An 18939-nucleotide genomic window follows, 5' to 3' on the forward strand; every position below is an offset into this window, starting at 1 on the left:
ACCAATACCAGGACCAACATAATTTGAATGAACCACCCACCATTATCATTTATTTTCATTTTGCGCTTGATGATTGAGTAAATCGTACATCTGAAATGAACGGAGGAATTGTATCAGTTGACGGTACAAGTCATGCAAAGAGTGGCTTGGGCACAATGCTTTGTGCAACCTCACCTATGGTTCTTGTCCAGGGGGAGGCGGTTCTTCCGAGCCCTCCGTTTCTTGCCACTTCTCGTCCACTGAGCCGTAACTTCTCAAACTGCCCCTCTGCAAGAAAAGTATAAAGAAGAAGCGTGCATTTAATGCACCATTTTTCGACGAGATGTGGAACTAAGCTGCTGGCTGATAAATGCGGGAAACAAACATGCACGTGGGAAACAGTTTCGAAACAACTCTGTGGCGCAGCTCCCAGTCGCACACTGTATAGAATCAAGTTTTGCCTAAAGATGTCAGGCCCTACTTATGAGGGAGAATTGGCTATAGAGGTCGCAACTAATATTAGACCTATGGGTTCCCGATGCTTGCAGTCTTCTGTTGTCATCTGTACTTACTGGTTTACTGGTGTAGTACACCTGTGAAGCGCAGTGCAGATAGTGCATTGTTTGACCCTCGTGCTTTTGGCTTTTTTGGGGGGTTTGATACCAGGGCAGTAAAAATTTTTGTTTTTCTCCAGGAGCCATGAATTAGGGTAAAACCACGCAGAAAATTTGCGTTTTTCATGACCTGTAGGTGGCGCATCTAAACTCCAACTCCAAGTGATTTGGCGAGCTAATTCAAATGCACGATACTGACTTGGTATACGTTTTCACGCTATCTCTGATGCTTTCTTACACATAATGGCTATTTAAGTTTGAAACAAACTTGTTCTGTTTTGTCTAGACAAGTTTTTTTTTTGCTTCCCTTCCTGACGTGAGTTGCACAGAAGTGTGCTACAAAAAAAAAAAAAAAAGAACATTCATCAGATATGTAGGCAGTACCACTCCAAGAGCTCTGCCAGACAGACACAAGTATTGCTGATGTAACAGGTTTGCTGATCTTGAGTCGCGTAATCCATTTCTTCCGAGAATGCGTTGAAGTAGGCGGTATTCTATGTGTGGAAAGAAGAAAACGCGGAAAGACAAACCGCTATCCCCTCGGCGCGCAGAGTCGCATTGTGACACAGAACAAAACTAGCTTGGTTTATTTCGCTGGTCGTTGTCTGCAATGTATACTTCATCCATGGTTTCAACAGCAAAATACAGGTGCAGCTCAGCGATTCATGCGGAAAGCAGCAACTTCTCCGCAAGTGTACGCGGGGTCGGCCGGGTGTACCTGGTTTGGCTAGCCCGAGTTTCACCGCTGTGCGGCGTCGATTTGGCGAAAAACGCGAATTAAGTAAATATTTGTAGCTGAATTTGCACTCTGGCATTTTGCTTTCGTGGCTTTTTGGGTTTTACTTCAAGTGTCAATGATACACATTGGGGGACAAAACCAGGTTTCACCAGGTCTAAGCCAAAAACACGAGGCTTTGTGTATTGTTTCCCTGTTTCTTCTTTCAAAATGAGGTGGTCACTCTATGCTAATGTGCTGGTAGTAGGGGTCACCTTGAGCCCCCGTGAGCTAAGTAAAGCTAAGGCATGGTCAAAATGTGCAAGACCCTTTCGAGTTGGTACAACATCTCAATACACGGGAATAATATACTCAATACCATTCAATAACATACAGTTCATTCTTTTTTTTGTGTGTGTAAAAACATGAACCCTTCAAATACCAGATGATGTAATGTTTAAAAGCGCTAAAAATTGGGCTGTGTGACATGCTGTGGTGCTTTAATATAATGTTTATTGGATACTCACAGATACTTCTTCATCCTAAACAGAAAACAAATTGCATTCAATCTTGCTACCTTTCAAAATGTGCTTCTTACTATTACATCATCTTACACAATATCAGTGCAGTGCTTTATGGTGAGGCTGGTTATGTTAGCTTACCGAGTCTGTGCTGGAGGACGTCTGGGTGAACGAAACAATTAAGTGTTTAGCAATTACATGACAACCTTCAGGGCCCCTAGTTACTGGAAGGATGTAAGCTTTGAAATGCTATGTTGTAATGCACAAACCTTTCTGTTTGCTTGCTTCTATGAAAAAACCAAACAGATGATCCACATTTAACGGTTGTACCAAATTGTTTGTACCAAATAGCTTTGCCAAAGCAGCACTTACAACAGGGTCTTTTATTTCTACCTTGACGGCAGACCTCAATGTCTGTAAAATATTTCAAACGAAGCTTTGCTACATAATTTAGGCATCAGGATAGAAGTCTAGAACTGTAGATCGATACCCGTGAAGCTAACTAAGCGACCTCCACCACTTATCTGACCAGATTTGATTTTGCTTGCTCACTTTTTTTGGTGATTTCACGTTCTAGAATGGAAGAAATATACGTATATGTGAAAGGATGAAACAGCAGGAATCACTTTCTGAATCAAGTGTAGCACAAAGAGATATCCATCCAACAAGTTTATATCTTACAAAACTTCACTAATCTGAAGTATACTTTTAATCATGACACACACCAAGCTTTGATCTATCCAAGATTTTCAATTCAGGGAAATTTAGTAGTGCAACTGCAGCAAACCTCAATTCACCTAGGATTTTGAAATAGCAAGTTCAGATTAATGAGATTTCTCCCTACTATGATCTAGTGTACAAAACAGTCAACAAGGAAAGAAGTTGCAACAACTCTTACCCTATCTAATTCAGAGCCATTCCTATTAACCTGCAGCAGGTCCAAGATTGACTTTGGGATGTGTGCTTTCTGAAAAATTTAAAAGATTTTTCTAAATACTTGAAACTTGAAGAAACGTGAAGTAGAAACACTTTTATCCCGGAATCTGAACCCGTGCAGGTCATTCTGTTACTAGATCTCACTTCGGCACTTTAGAGCTACTGCAAGTTCAACTGCAGGCGTTTGAGACAGTTAACGATTACAAAAGTGCCATCGCCTTTTGAAAGCAAACAGAGAGCAACGTTGTGTCCTACTCTGCTGCACATGATACTGTGTACCAATAAACAAGCATACCAGGACAACAAAGGACTTGTAGGACTTTCAAAACTCCACACATGGGATCCTATACTGCTGCTGCTGCTTGCTTGCTTGCATGTTTACGATTGCTAAAAGCATTGATGGCATTGAAAGGACTACAAACTAGTATATGCCATGTCAAGTGGGAACCTGATTCCTTTTTAACTTCTCGTTATTCCTTAAATTGCAATAAGTATGTACATCACTTCCCTTTGTTCAGAATCCCGGCCCAACAAAATGGTTTTTATATGCCATTGCATGACATCTGCAGTGTGCCAACTTAAAAACAACAATAACGAACATTATGCCCAGTTCAGAACCAGGCCCCATGCCTTCTCTAGTATGGACGGCACTAGCACTGCCTGCTATCTAGCTTACTACCACGCGCAAGGAGATGAAAGACACATCACACAAAGCCACCTGGTGATCTGTGAAGGAAGCCACGTGCTGTATGAGTGGTTCCTGCAGGTCCGGACTGACTTGAAAGACATTCCGCAGGTGTTCCGCGGGAAGTTGCAGCAGCACCTGCAGCGACTGCGGCCGCGTACGCTGACAGCATTTGATAAATCCTTCCCACACCTTCTTCTGCTTCCAAACCTGCATGCAATGAATAAAATATGGAGTACATGGTTCTGTCATTTTGCCTGGGATGTATGGCCAGGAGTTCACCATTTTACAAAAAATATGTACAGTGAAACCTTGTTAGTATGACACTGGTTAATGTGATATACCCGCTTTATGGTAGGGCCTGACTTTTTCGGGTTTTATTTTTGGCCAAATTCGGGGGGTAAATATCGGGTGATATTTTTCATTCGAAAATTCGGGTGTATTCGGGTTAAATCCCGTTACGGCATATTCTGTCGTCTGGAATTCGGGTGTATTCGGGTGATTTTTTTTGTTTAATAAAAATTTGTCTTAACATGGAACTAATGTTTAGCAATGTTATCAAACTTTATTTTAATGCACGCTTATGAGTGTGCCACGCGACCCGGATGTTTTCGGGTAGATTCGGGTTAAACCCGAATTTTACAGATTTCGTTCGGGGGGTAAATATCGGGCGAATACGGGTTTAACCCTAAAAAGTCAGGCCCTATTTATGAGCATTTTTCTTGGGAACCGTTCCCTCCCAACGGCCTCCGTATGTAACTCATTTTCGTTAATATGACAATGACCGATATTTTCAGCATAACTAGGGGCGAACCCATGTGCTTTACCCTTGTTACCATGACCGTTGGGCACTGAACCGGCGGTTCTCCTGACCTATAACGGCCAAAACGTGGGCCGGCTTTCAGGGTGATTCATGAGGCCCCTGTCTGAGGTGCTTAAAAGAGCAGTTTCCTTGGTCATATGGCCAGAGTGACCTGCTGCAGTCATACGGCATTCATCGAACATGTCTCAGAACAAGCGCAAACGAACAGAGCTGACTGCCGGAATGAAGGAGCGGATATGCGTCAGATTGAGAATTACACTAAGCAAACGTCTATTTATCAGACTTAAAAAAAAAATTAATACAGTACAATTAATACAATTACAACAACAATACAATTAATACAATGTAAAGTGTTACACATTCCTTAAAATGCTTCATTATGCCAGTTTGCATAATTTGCAACTTTTCAAAGCTTACATAAAGGGCACAGTACGACTCATAACACGTGGTGTTCATTAATGTGACCATTCGCTTCACGACCAACAAATCAAGAGTTTTCAAGGACTGTGGAAAATTCCAGGGTTTTCCCCCCGACCTTGAAAACAGCATTTTCGAATTCCAGGGTGTTCAAGTGTTTCAAGGACTGGTGGGAACCATGAGAGTACTTCATAGACACAGTAGAGTAGACAAACCTGCTTGAGAATTAGCCTCTGCAAAATGTTCATGACAAACCCGATGAGCCTCGGGTATAATGTCAGAGACTGGATCACAGTCCTCATCAGTAAGGTGGGCAGTGGGTTTTGTTCCATTAACTGTTGCATGACGACAGCCAAAACTTCTTGAGTGTAGACGTGCTTTTCAGCAAAGCATAATGATGTTGCTGTAACAAAAAGGAGAAGAAACAACGTTCACATTCTAAATGTTGGAGAGCGCTAAAAAATAGAACTGTGCACGTAAGACACCAACACTGTAAAAGAAAGGATTTCTTACCCTTGATGACTGTTTTGACGTCGCATTTTGATGGATCGACGTTGTGTAGCGCAATCAACAGCTCTGCAGGTGTCACTGGGCTTGTGAAATTAGAGGAAGATTCCACTGCACAAACCAGTTTAAATTTGCATTGTTGAAACAGTGTTGTGAACAGTGCGCAGAATTCTGCCATGACATTATTAATAAAATAATATACTGAATACGAATAATTAATTGTCAAATAAGGTATCTTACCATTACTCCCAAGTAACCTGTTGAATACTTCTTTCACGACTACTGGATTCAACTTGATTAACTTAGGCAAGGCCGCTATGACCTCCTTCTGCAAAACGCAATACAACAAAGTGCAGCCCAAGTATAAGCCAAAGTACAAAACAAAAGATATTTTTAGATTTCATTAACAAAACACGTTCCAAATTTGTCATTAGAATTGTCCAACCTTTGACAACCCATTGAGGACCGGAATGAGGAATCGAACGTCTGACACCCTTTTGTGGTACAAGTCACGTACTCTGGCCACTAGCTCCGAAGAAGGCGGAGCTGTAATAGAGGGAGCACTGTCACGTAACTATTCCTGTACATTATCCAGGTGAGGGACATTCCCCAAGATACTATAGTGGAAGATGTGCAAACCGTCATAGCTTTCCGCAGCCATGTGAGCATGATTACTCAATGTAATGTATTTTCGTGTTCTTTTAACCACTGGGAACACCCCAAGGCTCAGTCACAAGATCTTCCATAGCAGACGACACAGCCAATGGTGTCGCCTGCTATGTGCGCAGCACACCACTCTCGATACTGCAGCTGCAACGCTCCAGTGAGAAGTTTTTTTTTTTTTGCCTTTTCTTCCACGGAATATTCTGTGGGGATGTCACTTGCGCGAATACATGGTATACTTCATGAAGCTAGGCAGATCATGTCAAACACATACTCTTATCTGTCAAGATGTGAATAATCCTCGTCACAAGTGTTTCTGCTCCTTTTGGGCAATTCTCAACAAGTAAGAGTAGCTCTGGAGATGACATTCCCATTCCTTTCACCTACAGCCAACAAAGCCAATATTTTATAAAAATGCACAACGTTCAAAATATTTTGTTCCAGAGAAATGCTCAAAGAAAAGCTATCAAGGCGTACGTACGGGTCCCTCGAGTCCACGGAAAATGGTTCTCTTGATCTCGGCGTCAGCTCCCACGTACACGATGGCTAAGCTGTAGCAAAAGATAAAGGACAATACTGCTCAGTTCTGAATGAACCAGAAATAGACCACTAATTGTACAAGGTCATAAGGTGCTAAATGCTTTGCAGTTCAATTTTTCAAGCTCAGGACTCACAAATAGCATTTTCAAAATCTTACAGTTCACTTCGATTCCAACGACACTTGCATGAAATTATACTCACCGTCCTACTGCTGAAGAAAAAATAAAAACAAAGTAAGTAATGTGCATCATGCAGTTAAAGAAAACTTTAATTCTGCCAGCCCTTATCACATTTCTTGTCTACTTGTACCAAGCCTTGATTCTCCCATTCCCCGAAGCAGCTCGTACACCAAAACGATGGCTGCAATACTGATCTGACATTTGCTGATCAAGAATATGTACATAATTCGAAATGCACTATTGGATGATGAAAGCACATGTCTATGTATCTAGCTTTCCTGTTTAGTCTGGGCAGGACACAAAATCATTCTACCGTGTTTATAATTGTTGAAGACATTTTCCAGAGCAGTGAAACAATGACCTCCCAAGGATTGTAGATTTTCAGCAAGATTAATATACAACTTACTCGTGAATTAGCTTGTTGTTCACTGGAAGTAGTGACAAGTAAAGCTGCATACAGATCTTTATGTAGTCTTCTGTCCATGTTGACGGGGCTATTGGTAAATATACGTTACATTAGTTTGCTACATGAACATTGCCCATTTTTTCTATCCAATTTATGAGCAGGTTCAAAGGGTCTGTTGTGACTTACCAATCGGTTCATGTAAAAGGTGCCGTGGCGGCGTGGGTTCCAATAAATAACGCAGATATGTCAGAGCAAAATCCTATATAAAACAACAGCAAACAGCTTTATTTATATGATGAAGAGTGAGAAGTTTCTTCGCCAAGGGCGACGTGCAAACAAATTTATTTTTAGTTTGTTCGATTTCAAGAAAATGTACCTCAATTATAGATCTGAAGTTTCCCCGCTCGTGGAGCTGCTTAGCAAGACGCGCTGCCTGGAGCCGCACCTCCTGATTCGGTGCCACGGTCAGCTCGAGCACTTGTTGGAGGTACTCCATTTGTTGAGGGGGCCGGTAGTCCACCAATGAGAGCAAGATAGATAAACCCTGTCCAACCGTTGACTGAGCGGGAAAGATACAAGGGTGTTAACACATATCAGGATGCCAGTGCCCCACAGGGAATAATGCTCGAGAAAAGAAAGGATTCCTTGGTGCAAGTTAATGAGGTATACAAACATACTTAGATGGTGAGGTGCAGAGATTTTAAAAGCCGAATGAATCTAAGTAAATTACTTAAATATTGTTGAAGGGGCACTAAGTGCAAAAATTTTCTCCCCGTAGAATTAAGGGTGCTGTTACCTTCACAGCAATACAAAAGGAACAGGATTAATCTGTCGCTTCGTTTGTGATTTGTGTGTGAAAGAAACCACAGCTTACGCTTTACTTTTATTTCCTTCGCATGAAGCGTGACATGGCAGTGACGTGACATGGAGGAAAAGTATAAATTGTGGTTGGGTACCATATGGTACCCTATGTGGTATTGGGTACCTTATCGAACTGTGTCTTTTGAGAAGAAGAAGAGGAAAGGCAGAAATTGTGTTTGGGAACCCTACGGTACCCTATGCAGGGTTGGGTACCCTATCCAACTGTGTCTCTTGAGAAAAAGAGACGAGGAAGAGCATAAACTGTGGTTTCCTCCGTGCTTGAATCATAAATGACGCAATGGATATCTTGTTCCTTTTGTACAGTAAACTTCCGGTAATTCGACCCTGACGGGAACACGAAATTTGATCGAATTATCCGAAGGTCGAATTAAAGAATAGGCAGAAAAATTGTAGAGGTCAATGTCACCTTTGTGCATTCCTCTGCTGTCGCTCATGCTTGAAACGCGCATCTCGACACATTGCACATAGAGCGCTCTCGTGCGCGCTACAACATCGGTGCCAGGCGTGTCCCGCCCGCGCAAGATGGCGGAAGCGAAACTGTAGACGATTTCGCGGAAAGCTCGCAGTGTGCGTGCGTGCACGCACCCACCCACTGAATGCGCTCAGCGATATCGTCTTCAGAGTCGCCTCCGCCATCTTGCCCGGGCAGGACACGTCTGACGACGACGATGTCCACTTCCACGAAGTCATCGAAATTCGAAACTCGTCGAGCGCACGTTGTGTATCGGACTCTTGTTGCACGAACAGTTTCCGAACGAAAGCCCGGTGAAACGTTGAACAATAAACAGAAAGCAAAAACGAGAAAGAGACGTTTCCTCCTCGCCCGGCACGAACCACCACCCACCACTACCAAATGAATTGAGTTTTAGTGCATCGTACGCCATTGGCTTTGCGTACGCAAGAGATGCGTGGTGGTTCTGCACAATGCGCGAAGCTCTATGTTTTCCGCGTGCGCAGAACCACAAACGCTATCGCTTACGTACGCAAATACGATAGCGTTCGGTGCACAAAAACTCGCGGTTATCGGAACGGATCGGTACTGTTCAATCGTAGTCTGCCGATCTGCCACCTGAACTTTAGGGCGAACTTTATCTTGTATGTGCGGTGCGGGCGACGCGGATGCCTGGCTCGCGGACGCATCGATCGAATTACACGATGTGCACTGATTTCACGTTCGAAATAACGAACTTTTTTATCAATAGAGGCATACGGGCATTTGACGGGACCTTCGAATTCGATCGAATTAAGCGGAAAATCGAATTATCGGAAGTCGTATTAACGGAAGTCTACTGTATTACTGTCAAGGTAATGGCTTCTTTTGCTCTGTGAGGGGAAAGTTTTGCCGGTCAGAACTGAAAAAGCTTACCTCACTGGAACAATACTGCTTCAAAATAAGAAGAGCATCCGGTGTGATGGACGGGATTTCCAAGTAGAACCTCGCAAAGAGACTGAAACAGTGTACACAGCATGGGAACCAATGTAAGCTCAGAGTCATCAGTAGTCATCACTTACGCATCTCGTTCCCGCGGTTCGCATTTGTGCAGGACATCCATTAGAAGTCCATTGAGGCTCTCCCCATAGGAGTTGCTGGCTTTCTTTTCTGCTGGCGTCTGCGTGCCAGCAGCTTGCAGGAACCCCTGCAGCTGGGCGTATTCCTCATAAAGCCACGCCAGTGCGACATCAACGTGTTGACGAGGGTCTTCAAGGATGTAATCTCGCAGCACTGAAAGCGTAAATATTGCGCAACTGTCAACAGACTTGCCCTTCATTTTGAGCACGTCAAAGTACATTGGGAAAACAGAATTCAGACTCACTCGCACTGATTTCACCGCCAAACTGGGTTGCCAAGCCAGCCAAAATCTTCACCTGAACCTGTCAATATTGGTTGGAAATTCGTAAAGTAAGAATGTAATGGCATCAAATTTGCTATTATAACATATGTACTATGTAACTCAGAAAACAAAACGTAGAAAAATTCAAAAGTTATCGCTCACCATTGGAATACCACTCCCGTGTGTTCCTAGAAAATCAATCAAACCGTGATTATGCATGGAGAAGCTTGATTTAAAAAAAAAAGAAAAGAACACAGATGGCAAGCATTCTGTAGATTTATGTAAGACTATCAAAGGTAACACTTCACTGACTTCCAGCTTTGAGAATTCTTCTAACAGTCAGCACGAGCATCTGTTCCATATCTTCCTCGGACAATGGCCTGGTGATTTCTGCGAGATTCAACTGCCGCTGCCTTCTGCCTTTACTCTTAATCGAGAAAAGTGGCGCACAGTCAGAGAGAATAATGACACCTGTGACAGCTCTCATGAAATGGGAACAAAAAAGTTCTTCCTACCTCAAAGCCTGTAGGATACAAGACTGAGCTCTTCTGGTCTTTTTTCTTCTCGGTTGTTGTGCCGCCTGTTCAGACAACAATAGACATTATGCACAACAGAAGTATCACCTCTCGTTGACTTTTAAAAGCTGCCCTTCTATGGATGTCACGCAATGTGAGAGCGTCGTCTGTGGTTCGCTTTGTGAAACTTCACCACCCACTCCAAGCAAAATAGCCTTTCCTGAAGTTGTTTGATTGTCATTTATGCTTTCACAACATCTGCTTTCGTTTGGTAAATGCCACTGCTGTTGCCCTCCCATATGAAAGACAAATGGCTTAAACTGCATATGCAACCTTCTGTTAGGAGTTTATAATATTCCAGATGAGGGCTGAGGTATTTCAAACCATAGCCAAGGCAAGCCGGTTGGGAAGCGTCTGTGCAGTGGTGTACCTTACTGGCGACAGCGATGGGCAACGCTATTTTTTTTTGCACAGCCTCCATTCCATGAAATATTCACGTTGAAGTTACTGCGACAACACAAACATGCAATAAAGTAGTATGTATTTTTTAGAATGTATTTTTTACTACATTTACCTAAGCAAGCCTCACAGAGCATTGTGCCTAAAACTTAGCCACCCATTTCTAAAAGAAACTATTAAAGCATTTTCTTCTCAATCCTATTTGGCTGAAGAGGTGCTCGCAAGCACACTGTCAAAGTTACACGTTGGAGAAGCATGAGTAGAGAGCTAGGTCCTCCAAGGCTGACCACTCTTGACACATACAATTAAACAATTACAATGTCGAAAAAGACATTCACAAATGCACTTACCCAATATGGTTTGGATGCTCTGCTTTGGCTGTGCGGCTTCTTCGGCTTTCTCATCCTCAATTTGTTTTTCCTGAACAAAGTAAATAACCAAGGCATATTACACTACAGCAATTTAGAAAGCAGACGACAACAGAAGCCCATTTTCTCACCTGCGCTTTAACGGCAATTTCTTCTACACCTTTTCCAACTCCCACGGCTGTCATCTGCGTCGCAATCAACCGTGCTAAATGCTTGATCTGGGAGTCTGTCCCGGCCACCGCAATCGGTGTGTAGGAGGCTTGAAAATGTGCAGGCATAATTTCTGGTAGTGAGAGCTGTGTTATGAGGCAAAAAAAGAAAAGGGCAAATTATTTGTTATGTTTACACGGAAATAGATGTGCCACACTTATGGCACCTTCAACTGGCAGCCACCCATCTTGCTCTAGAACGCTCTATCTTCGACTGGTCAAAACGGAGCGCTCTGACAAAAACTTCGGCAGTTGTAACTTTCTTCCTCCAGCTTGGAGCTCTCTGGCTTAGAGCATTGGCACTGCCAGTCGAAGATACCATTAGAAACAAACCTTATCACTGAAAGGCATTACATTAAATATACATAGAGCCTGAGGTTTTCGGGAAATATTTCTTTCCCAATTCGGGGGGGGGGGGGGTAAATATCGGGGAAATCAACGTGTGCTCTAAATTCGTGCAAATTTGCGTGGAAAAACTTCCAGTATGCAAAACTCTGGGAGAAACCGAGCTGTATTACTCAAACGAATTGTACTGGTTTGGTACAAATGGTGATGTAATTGCGTTTGCTACCAAACAAGATAGCGTGCATTCCTACAGGTGTTGCAGTGAGGGCAATTTGCCGGGTAACAATCGGGTTTCACCATAAGGAGGCAACCTTGAATTCGGTGTGGAAATTCTGGGAAAAAAATGGGTTAAACCCTAAAACTTCAGGCTCTAAATATACAGAAAGCGTCGAGATGATTGAAGCAGGTGTCAATCTGCTGGCCAGACAAACAGATTTGCAGCCCAGATAAGCCTCCAACGGCAAAGGTCACGTGTTTATGGGGAGCACGATTTCTTGTGCATCTGCGTAACAAAATTCAGCGATAGATATTTCAACGAAGCACATGCTCTCTTAAGGATCTTTGAAAAGTACAATGGCTTTCAATGAGGACTGTCTCCCATTCTGCTACTGTATCTCACTTTTGCCCGAAAGTTGTTCGTTCAAGAATTTTAGGTGATTACTAATTAGTCATTGAATAGTTACATACCCTCTTCGAGAGGACGCCCACCTGGCTATATGGGGCCAAAATGGCATCTATGCTGCTCTCGTAGTTTTCTTTTTTTTTTTTTAGATCTGGAGCAGCTAAAACAACCCCCTGTAGAGCCTTGTGCATCAGGATGCACATGGTCAAAGTTTTACCCCCCACCCCACCCCCAAATTTGCATCATTGTCAACTTAAGGTAAAATTAAAAAAAAAAAAAAAACAGAAGTCAACAAAGTGCAAATTCAGCCACCCTTACGGGCACTTGTAGAACACCAAAATATAGCCCAATTTTACGATGTTTTACAGCTCCTATCATAAAATGTGATTTTTACCTCCAATCTGGAAATGACACAAAAGCCAAAAACACAAGGCTCCAACTATAAATGGTTCTATATCTCCGAACTTGCTCCTTCTACTGTTGTGGCATTACCTTTCCTAGAGTACCTCCTAACATTTTAATGCGAAAAATTTGGGTACTGAGCAATCACAACTACCACGTTTACGGTTGTCAACACTTACCATGCTGACGAGGACAATGTCGGTAACATTGACAGTGTTGAGTCGAGGAACAATGTCTTCAGCGGTGATGTCGATGGCAGTGTTTGTTGCGGATTTAGGGATTCCTCCCACTATTTCATCTTCTTCCTTTTCCTCTTCTTCTTCTTCAGCCTAAATGACAATAAATGGCCAATTAACACGATTGAAGCCAACTGTTTTTCAATTACAAGCACCAAAGATCCCTCAATGCCGGGGCAGAGACGAACTCGAAAGACATAGAAGTACCGACACCATAGCCACAAGTTGACACATCTACATTTTCATACACCTTTCACAACTGCTACACCTAAGAACAGCCAAAAACTTTCACTAATATCACCAATCCCTCACAACCACTATATTTAACTAAAAACTCCAACACTACTACTCACCTTGAGTGTCCCTCTCCTTCATAGCTACATAATTTTCCTCTACGCCCTGCCATAATACTACAGATCCTGTACCAAGTAACTCACAATCCCCATACAACCTTTAGAAAGCTTAACTTCCAAGACTTACTCTAGCGCTCAATAGGCCACGTGTTTAGGCATGGCGTGTGCATGACACCACGCCCACTAGGGTTACCTTACCTGACAATCAGTACTGTGCTTTATTGAATACAGAGGGAACACTAGGCCTTTTTTTTTTTTATCTGTCAGACATAACATGGACAGGGCCTGACTTTTTCGTGTTATAATTTTCAGCAACATCTGGGGGCAAATATCGGGTCATACTTTGTTTCAGTAAGTCGGGTGTAATTGGGTTGAACTGAACCTGATTTGACCCATTTCTGGTTGAATCCGGTTGAATCAGGTGTAAATCCTCTGTTTACTCCACATAACACACATGACACAGCAGCAGAATCAATATTTAGTACATGCATCTGAGAGGCAGCAGGGCCTCTGTTTTGTATGAGCACATTTACGACACCGTTTCCAAAGTTCTTTGTTAGTTGTGATGACATTGTATCCTCCTGGTCCAGCAGTTTACGGAGAAATATTGGGTTAAACCCTGTTTTTGAATCCGGGGGTAGGTATCGGGTCTAATTGGATAACCCTAAAAATGCATGTTATGGCTTATATATTTCTTTGGCTACTTCTCCAAAATTTATTCAAAGACCCTATTAACAAAATAAAAAAAGACAGTTAACTTTCTACATACAGCCTTGAAGATTCTTCTAATTTGTTCCTTGTGGACTTCTAACACCAGTTATTGCTTGTATTTTGGAACCACTTTTAATCGTGTATCACTAAGACCTTTTGGCACTTCATGATTTTTTAGATGCTGCAACCATCTCTAACCTCTAGTCTAATCTTCTTTACAGGAGGAGCAGCTCCTGGGGGTGCTCCTGGGCTGCTTTCTTCAATTAGCCGCTGGCGTTTTTTCACATCTTCCGGCTTTGGCATGCTTCTGGCAATCTGAGTGGACAGTTCATACCATCACTTGGCTATTCAGTGCACTAAAAATTTCCAAATGGACATTACAACAAGCTTTTCCCAACCTACCTCTTGAGAGGAAGCTCCAAGATCTGTCAAGAGGGTGCTGGTCTGACTGTGAAAGTCCACAGCAGCTGGGAGCTTTATCAACATGAGTAACTGGAGCTGCAACCAATCAATTTCGTTCATATCAGCCACATTAGCATTACTATGACACCATTTATATAGACATGTGTTTGAGATACAGCCACATCTCACTTATCGGGACACCTTGGCACATTCTCTCCATCGTCTGAATAGTGGATTGCCGGATAAGCAAATTAGGATCACATTCCGAATCACCAATCCGCTCCCGGTCACGCAGAATTATGGATAAGCAAGACATGACTGTACAGGGTAAATGTTGCAGTAACTGCATATTTGTTTCCTGCAGTAACAACACAGCATTGCAACGGAAACCTATAGCATCAGTGTAGAGATTTTTCTGAAAATTCCTCACAATATCTGCAGATACTACATTTTGAAGAAACAGACAGAATATTTGCCTGTTGTGTGTCTGGGTGGCCTTTTCAAGTCAAACTTTAGTAATGCGGTTCATACTGCGATACCACGCTTACTGACATGTATGGCATTCCCCGGAACTTGCAGGTGGTGGTGTCTGCAGTTATACAAATTGCCACAGGAACTTAAGGGGCCAGATTTTGATTACTTTTGGCACCAACTATGCACAATGACAGCACTTGCATAAATTTTTATAAAATTTCAGGATAATTGCTACCCAACAATGAAGTTTTGGGGTGAGTTATGTTAGGTTACATTATACTTTTGCAGAGCAGTCAAAATATATGATGTCTGCCATATTCACCCTGTACTTTTGAAAGCAATGGTAGTAATAACCTTGTCCATGTTATAAAATTTTTTTACTACCTTGAAAGAAGCATATTTAATAGCAGAAATAATAAAGAAAGCAGTCTGAGCATTATTGACTCACTCACTTTATATACTCACTTTTAAGTGCTTTCTGACACTGCTGACTTGAGATTTTGCCAACGTTGGAGGAAGGTTTGCTGGAAGTCATGAGAATTTGAAGCAACATACAGGCAATACTTAGTTTTTTGTCTCAATGTGTGTACTTACCATGAAGTGACTCTAATGCTTGAATGACCTTGGACATAAATTCTGCCCTGTGCTTTGCAATCAACACCAGTGCTTGCATGCATGCCATCAAGTTGACGCTAATCACATAGAAAATTTAAAAAGATTAAGATTAAGGGAGCCATAGAAAGTATTTAAGTGCAAAATCAAAATACTGGTGTCACACAAGAGAAATTTTGTCTCAGAGGAAAAGACAAATACCTTGAAATGTGTGGAGTTCCGTGAAACACCACCAGAGCGTCAAACACTTGCTTCGCCTCTTCTTCCAACTTTCTTGGTTTGATGAATTTTAACGTTAACGGGACGTCATCCAGTGCTATGTCATTCTCACTTTTCTTTGGACTGTCCCCATCCTGCAAGCATTGCAAATGACAGGTTGTCACGAGGCAGACTCGCTTGGTTTTTCACATAGAACATCTTTTCCTTATCCCGTGTGTGCGGGACGGATTAACATATCGGGTGTGCATTTCATGTGACATGTGTTCATGGAAATGCATCTGGGCTAGAGTTTTTCACTGGCGTTGTGCATACAAACAACTGTATGTAAGTCACAGGTTTCTTCACTTTGCCGTCTCACAAAGAAATATTACTTAAACACCCTTGTCAAAGCAGATAATTAACCACTCTAGAACGTCTAGTTATCGCAAGGGAGATAAACTGCGGAAGGGGTGCAGGAATAGCCGTAAAGTTTATCTTAAACCCTTACCAACAACTGTAACAAGTGTAAAAAAAAATGCATAAGAAAGTACATTTGCCATGGTGCCCGTGCTGTAATTTTCTGAACACTTTCTACAGCATAACTTGAAAACAATTCTATGACAACTTTTTTCTTTCTTCTTCGTTTGCTTTTCCCAGGACAAGAAAGTGAGAACATTGTACTCTCCTGCTTTGTCAATTTGTTCGCCGATCTTAAGTATCACAAATGATGCGGCATTGCAGTATGCCGTTTGTTGCTGTGCGCAAGCCGCTCTGTTTTTGCGTGGCATTTTTGAGATAATGATCAGACTGGGCCACTCCGAATTAATTGCCACCAAAACATGATTCCAATTATACGCAACAGAACAGGAGGAACTTGTACGGGGCTGGGAAAAAAGTTTACGGAACATGCTCCAGCGCATTCCTTCCTCAGAGTGAACGCTAGCAGTGAATGGGACCGTACGGACAGACAAACATGTGTCTAGGTAACCCAATCCCCTGTTTGCAAGTCCGTAAGGTACCATTCGCCGCTAGCATGTCACTCTGTGGAAGGAATCCGCCGAAGCGTGTTCCGTAAACTTTTGTCCAGCACTGTACAACACCACAATGAGAAAAGCCTGAGTTTGGGCAAGCAAGAGCATGAACAACACAGAAACGGATCAAACCAGCAGTTAAATGTACTGAACCGAAAACACATCAAATTGCTGAACTGATCCTATTTTATCTGTATTTGCAGAAGTCTATTGCCACCATTAAAGGTGGCAATACTTAGTTTTGAAACAGTCAGAAACATTAGAAAATTAATTTAATCGGACTTTGCAGCAGGCTGAATTCAACCAACAGTGTGCGGGGCAACGTAGCTGGACTCTTTTATGAAGGCAGGGAGTCCGTCAAAAAATATGGTCTTCCGACTCTCGATCTGCTGCCGAACAGTCGCTAGAAACATCTGCATTCATGCTTTCAGTGCTAGCGGGTTGCAATCAGCCAGGCGACGGCGTCAGCTGAGTCATTGGGGATCTCACCGGCAATGCCAATTACGTCACCGGAAGGGCCGTTTCAACCTGAAGTTGGCAGTTGGTTTCGAATTCGATGCTTTCGATGTTTTATGAAAAAACACAAACGGATTTTGCAAAACTTTTTTTTGTGTGTGTTTTCATCTTGGAAGGCATCTCGAAGTGGATATCGCATTAACTTCAGAATTCCGGATTCCTCACAGACACCACCTTTAAGTAAGAGCTGTGTATGAAGAAAGTTTGCTTACGGGATATGTCTGAAGGATTACAAGCATCTCCATGAACTTGATTGTGTGAGTGCGAATACTGGAGAGACAAGACACGATTATAAATATACGTAATACTCTCCAATCTCTCATCACATGCGGGAACATTCTAAATTGTGACCTTACCCGTCATTGTCTGACTCTAGAAGGTTCAGTATTTCCATCTTGAGTCCACAGATATATTCCCACGAAGTTTCCATGAGTTCGTCGACTGCCTTTGCATTGCAGATCCAGCGTAATGCAACTTTATACAGTTGTGTCACTGCCTGGATGACACGTTTCTGTATCGCAACCTGCTCATCACGAAACATCATCCGTAGATTGGCCAGGACCTTGGGAAAAACCTCTGGATCCTTTTTGCTGAGGACAGAACAATCAGTATTTCTTGGGATGCTAAGGATATTCCCAAATACTCATGTGTCATTTGCTCACCATGCTTCTTCGATGAAGCCGACGACAAACCGTCTGACATCGGCAACCCTATCATTTTGAAATGCCAACATTTCCTGCAAAAGTGAGCACACCGCATCAGTAGTACCCCACTGAATAACGGTTCATAACAAGCAGACTTACATCAAGGAAATTATCCAGCAGATCTGCCTCTTTGTAAATAATCAGCTCCTGCACTTGCTTCAGGTACTGTACTTTCAGGTTGTCTTTGCCGGTGCTTACAAGGGAAGCTTGGTTTATAAGCTCGACAACCTGTTTTGAGAAGATACGATTGTGTCTCGGTCACTGCGCTTATGATCTTTTTGTGACATTACAGTTGCGAAGACTAGTTGCAGGACAGTCAGTTTGGTCCATGTCTAGTTTAAGTCTACCACTCGATTAACAGTATTAGTTGTTATTATCATCCACACAAATACGGAGAATTACCCTGTCGTGCGTTGACTTCTGCTCGGATTGCTCTTCATCCATGAAAAATTGAGCCGCAGTGCTCCGGCGACTTTCGACGGTTTTTTTTTCTTGAGCCCATGTTTTCTGTGTTGGTATTTCAACAACGAAAACTAAAACTCTGCTTCTGGAATGGAGTGAAAAGGAAATACGGGCATACCGCGCCGGTAAGCACTTGCGTTCTCAGAGAAAACGCGAACGAACCGCCATGTTTGTTTTCGTTGCACAGTGTGGACGGACGACTACAGAGCACGTACGATATCGCTCAAAAATCCGCACGTCCACTATGCGATCCGAACAACGTCGAAACATCTCGTCATTTGACTCTTTTTTGCAATACCAATTAAAGACAGAAATAGTCACTCCAATTTTAATATGAATAGGTTGCAACGGTGCTCCACATCTGCTGCATTTTGCAGATTTCTATCCTGTCGTGCTGGGTGGGGGAGGCTTTGGATTGTGGTTGTCCGGTTTCGGTTATCGTGCTACCGAAAGCAGACTGGCGAATTCGTGCGGGCGTTTCGTGACAACTTTTAATGCGCATGGTAGGCAAGAATAGCGGTGTGGTCTGTCTGTAGCCACGGCGCGCATGCGCGGTGAGTGGAAAGGGAAGGAGAGAGCGTGGAAAGCGCGACGGTGCGCGCCGCACTGTTGCCAAGTTGG

At 42.8% G+C, this 18939-nt stretch overlaps 1 protein-coding gene across 4 annotated transcripts; it reads right to left on the reverse strand.

Annotated features, from left to right (window-relative positions):
* Positions 1–19: 19 nt before the first annotated feature.
* On the reverse strand, positions 20–18491 carry LOC135375226 (symplekin-like). 4 transcript variants are annotated; one of them, XM_064607955.1, is made up of 37 exons: positions 18259–18491; positions 17956–18084; positions 17815–17888; positions 17509–17742; positions 17365–17422; positions 15609–15760; positions 15390–15487; positions 15261–15319; positions 14322–14417; positions 14118–14234; positions 12799–12948; positions 11173–11337; positions 11024–11093; positions 10215–10279; positions 10012–10126; positions 9862–9887; positions 9682–9739; positions 9380–9590; positions 9234–9315; positions 7362–7544; positions 7172–7244; positions 6986–7073; positions 6342–6411; positions 6135–6243; positions 5643–5743; positions 5438–5525; positions 5204–5308; positions 4906–5093; positions 3484–3660; positions 2728–2796; positions 2382–2402; positions 2202–2243; positions 2099–2116; positions 1971–1991; positions 1836–1850; positions 175–267; positions 20–90 (listed from the first exon to the last, which is right to left on the reverse strand). In XM_064607955.1, the coding sequence occupies exons 1-36, from the start codon at positions 18298–18300 to the stop codon at positions 175–177; spliced, it is 3462 nt and encodes a 1153-aa protein (XP_064464025.1). In that variant the 5' UTR covers positions 18301–18491; the 3' UTR covers positions 20–90. The 4 variants fall into 4 exon arrangements, with proteins under 4 accessions (XP_064464025.1, XP_064464026.1, XP_064464027.1 ...); XM_064607956.1 differs by lacking the exons at positions 1971–1991; positions 2099–2116; positions 2202–2243; XM_064607957.1 differs by lacking the exons at positions 1836–1850; positions 1971–1991; positions 2099–2116; positions 2202–2243.
* Positions 18492–18939: the final 448 nt, after the last annotated feature.

Source organism: Ornithodoros turicata, unplaced genomic scaffold (genome assembly GCF_037126465.1).
Source record: "Ornithodoros turicata isolate Travis unplaced genomic scaffold, ASM3712646v1 ctg00000843.1, whole genome shotgun sequence".
In the NCBI taxonomy this organism is placed as follows: domain Eukaryota; kingdom Metazoa; phylum Arthropoda; class Arachnida; order Ixodida; family Argasidae; genus Ornithodoros; species Ornithodoros turicata.

Coding starts and splice junctions, on each gene's coding strand:
- LOC135375226 (XM_064607955.1), bottom strand. CDS start 18,300: ATGGATGAAGAGCAATCCGAGCAGAAGTCAACGCACGACAGG. Junction 17,889..17,955: donor TGCTGGATAATTTCCTTGAT/GTAAGTCTGCTT, acceptor TCACTTTTGCAG/GAAATGTTGGCATTTCAAAA. Junction 10,280..11,023: donor GAGCATCCAAACCATATTGG/GTAAGTGCATTT, acceptor TTGTCTGAACAG/GCGGCACAACAACCGAGAAG.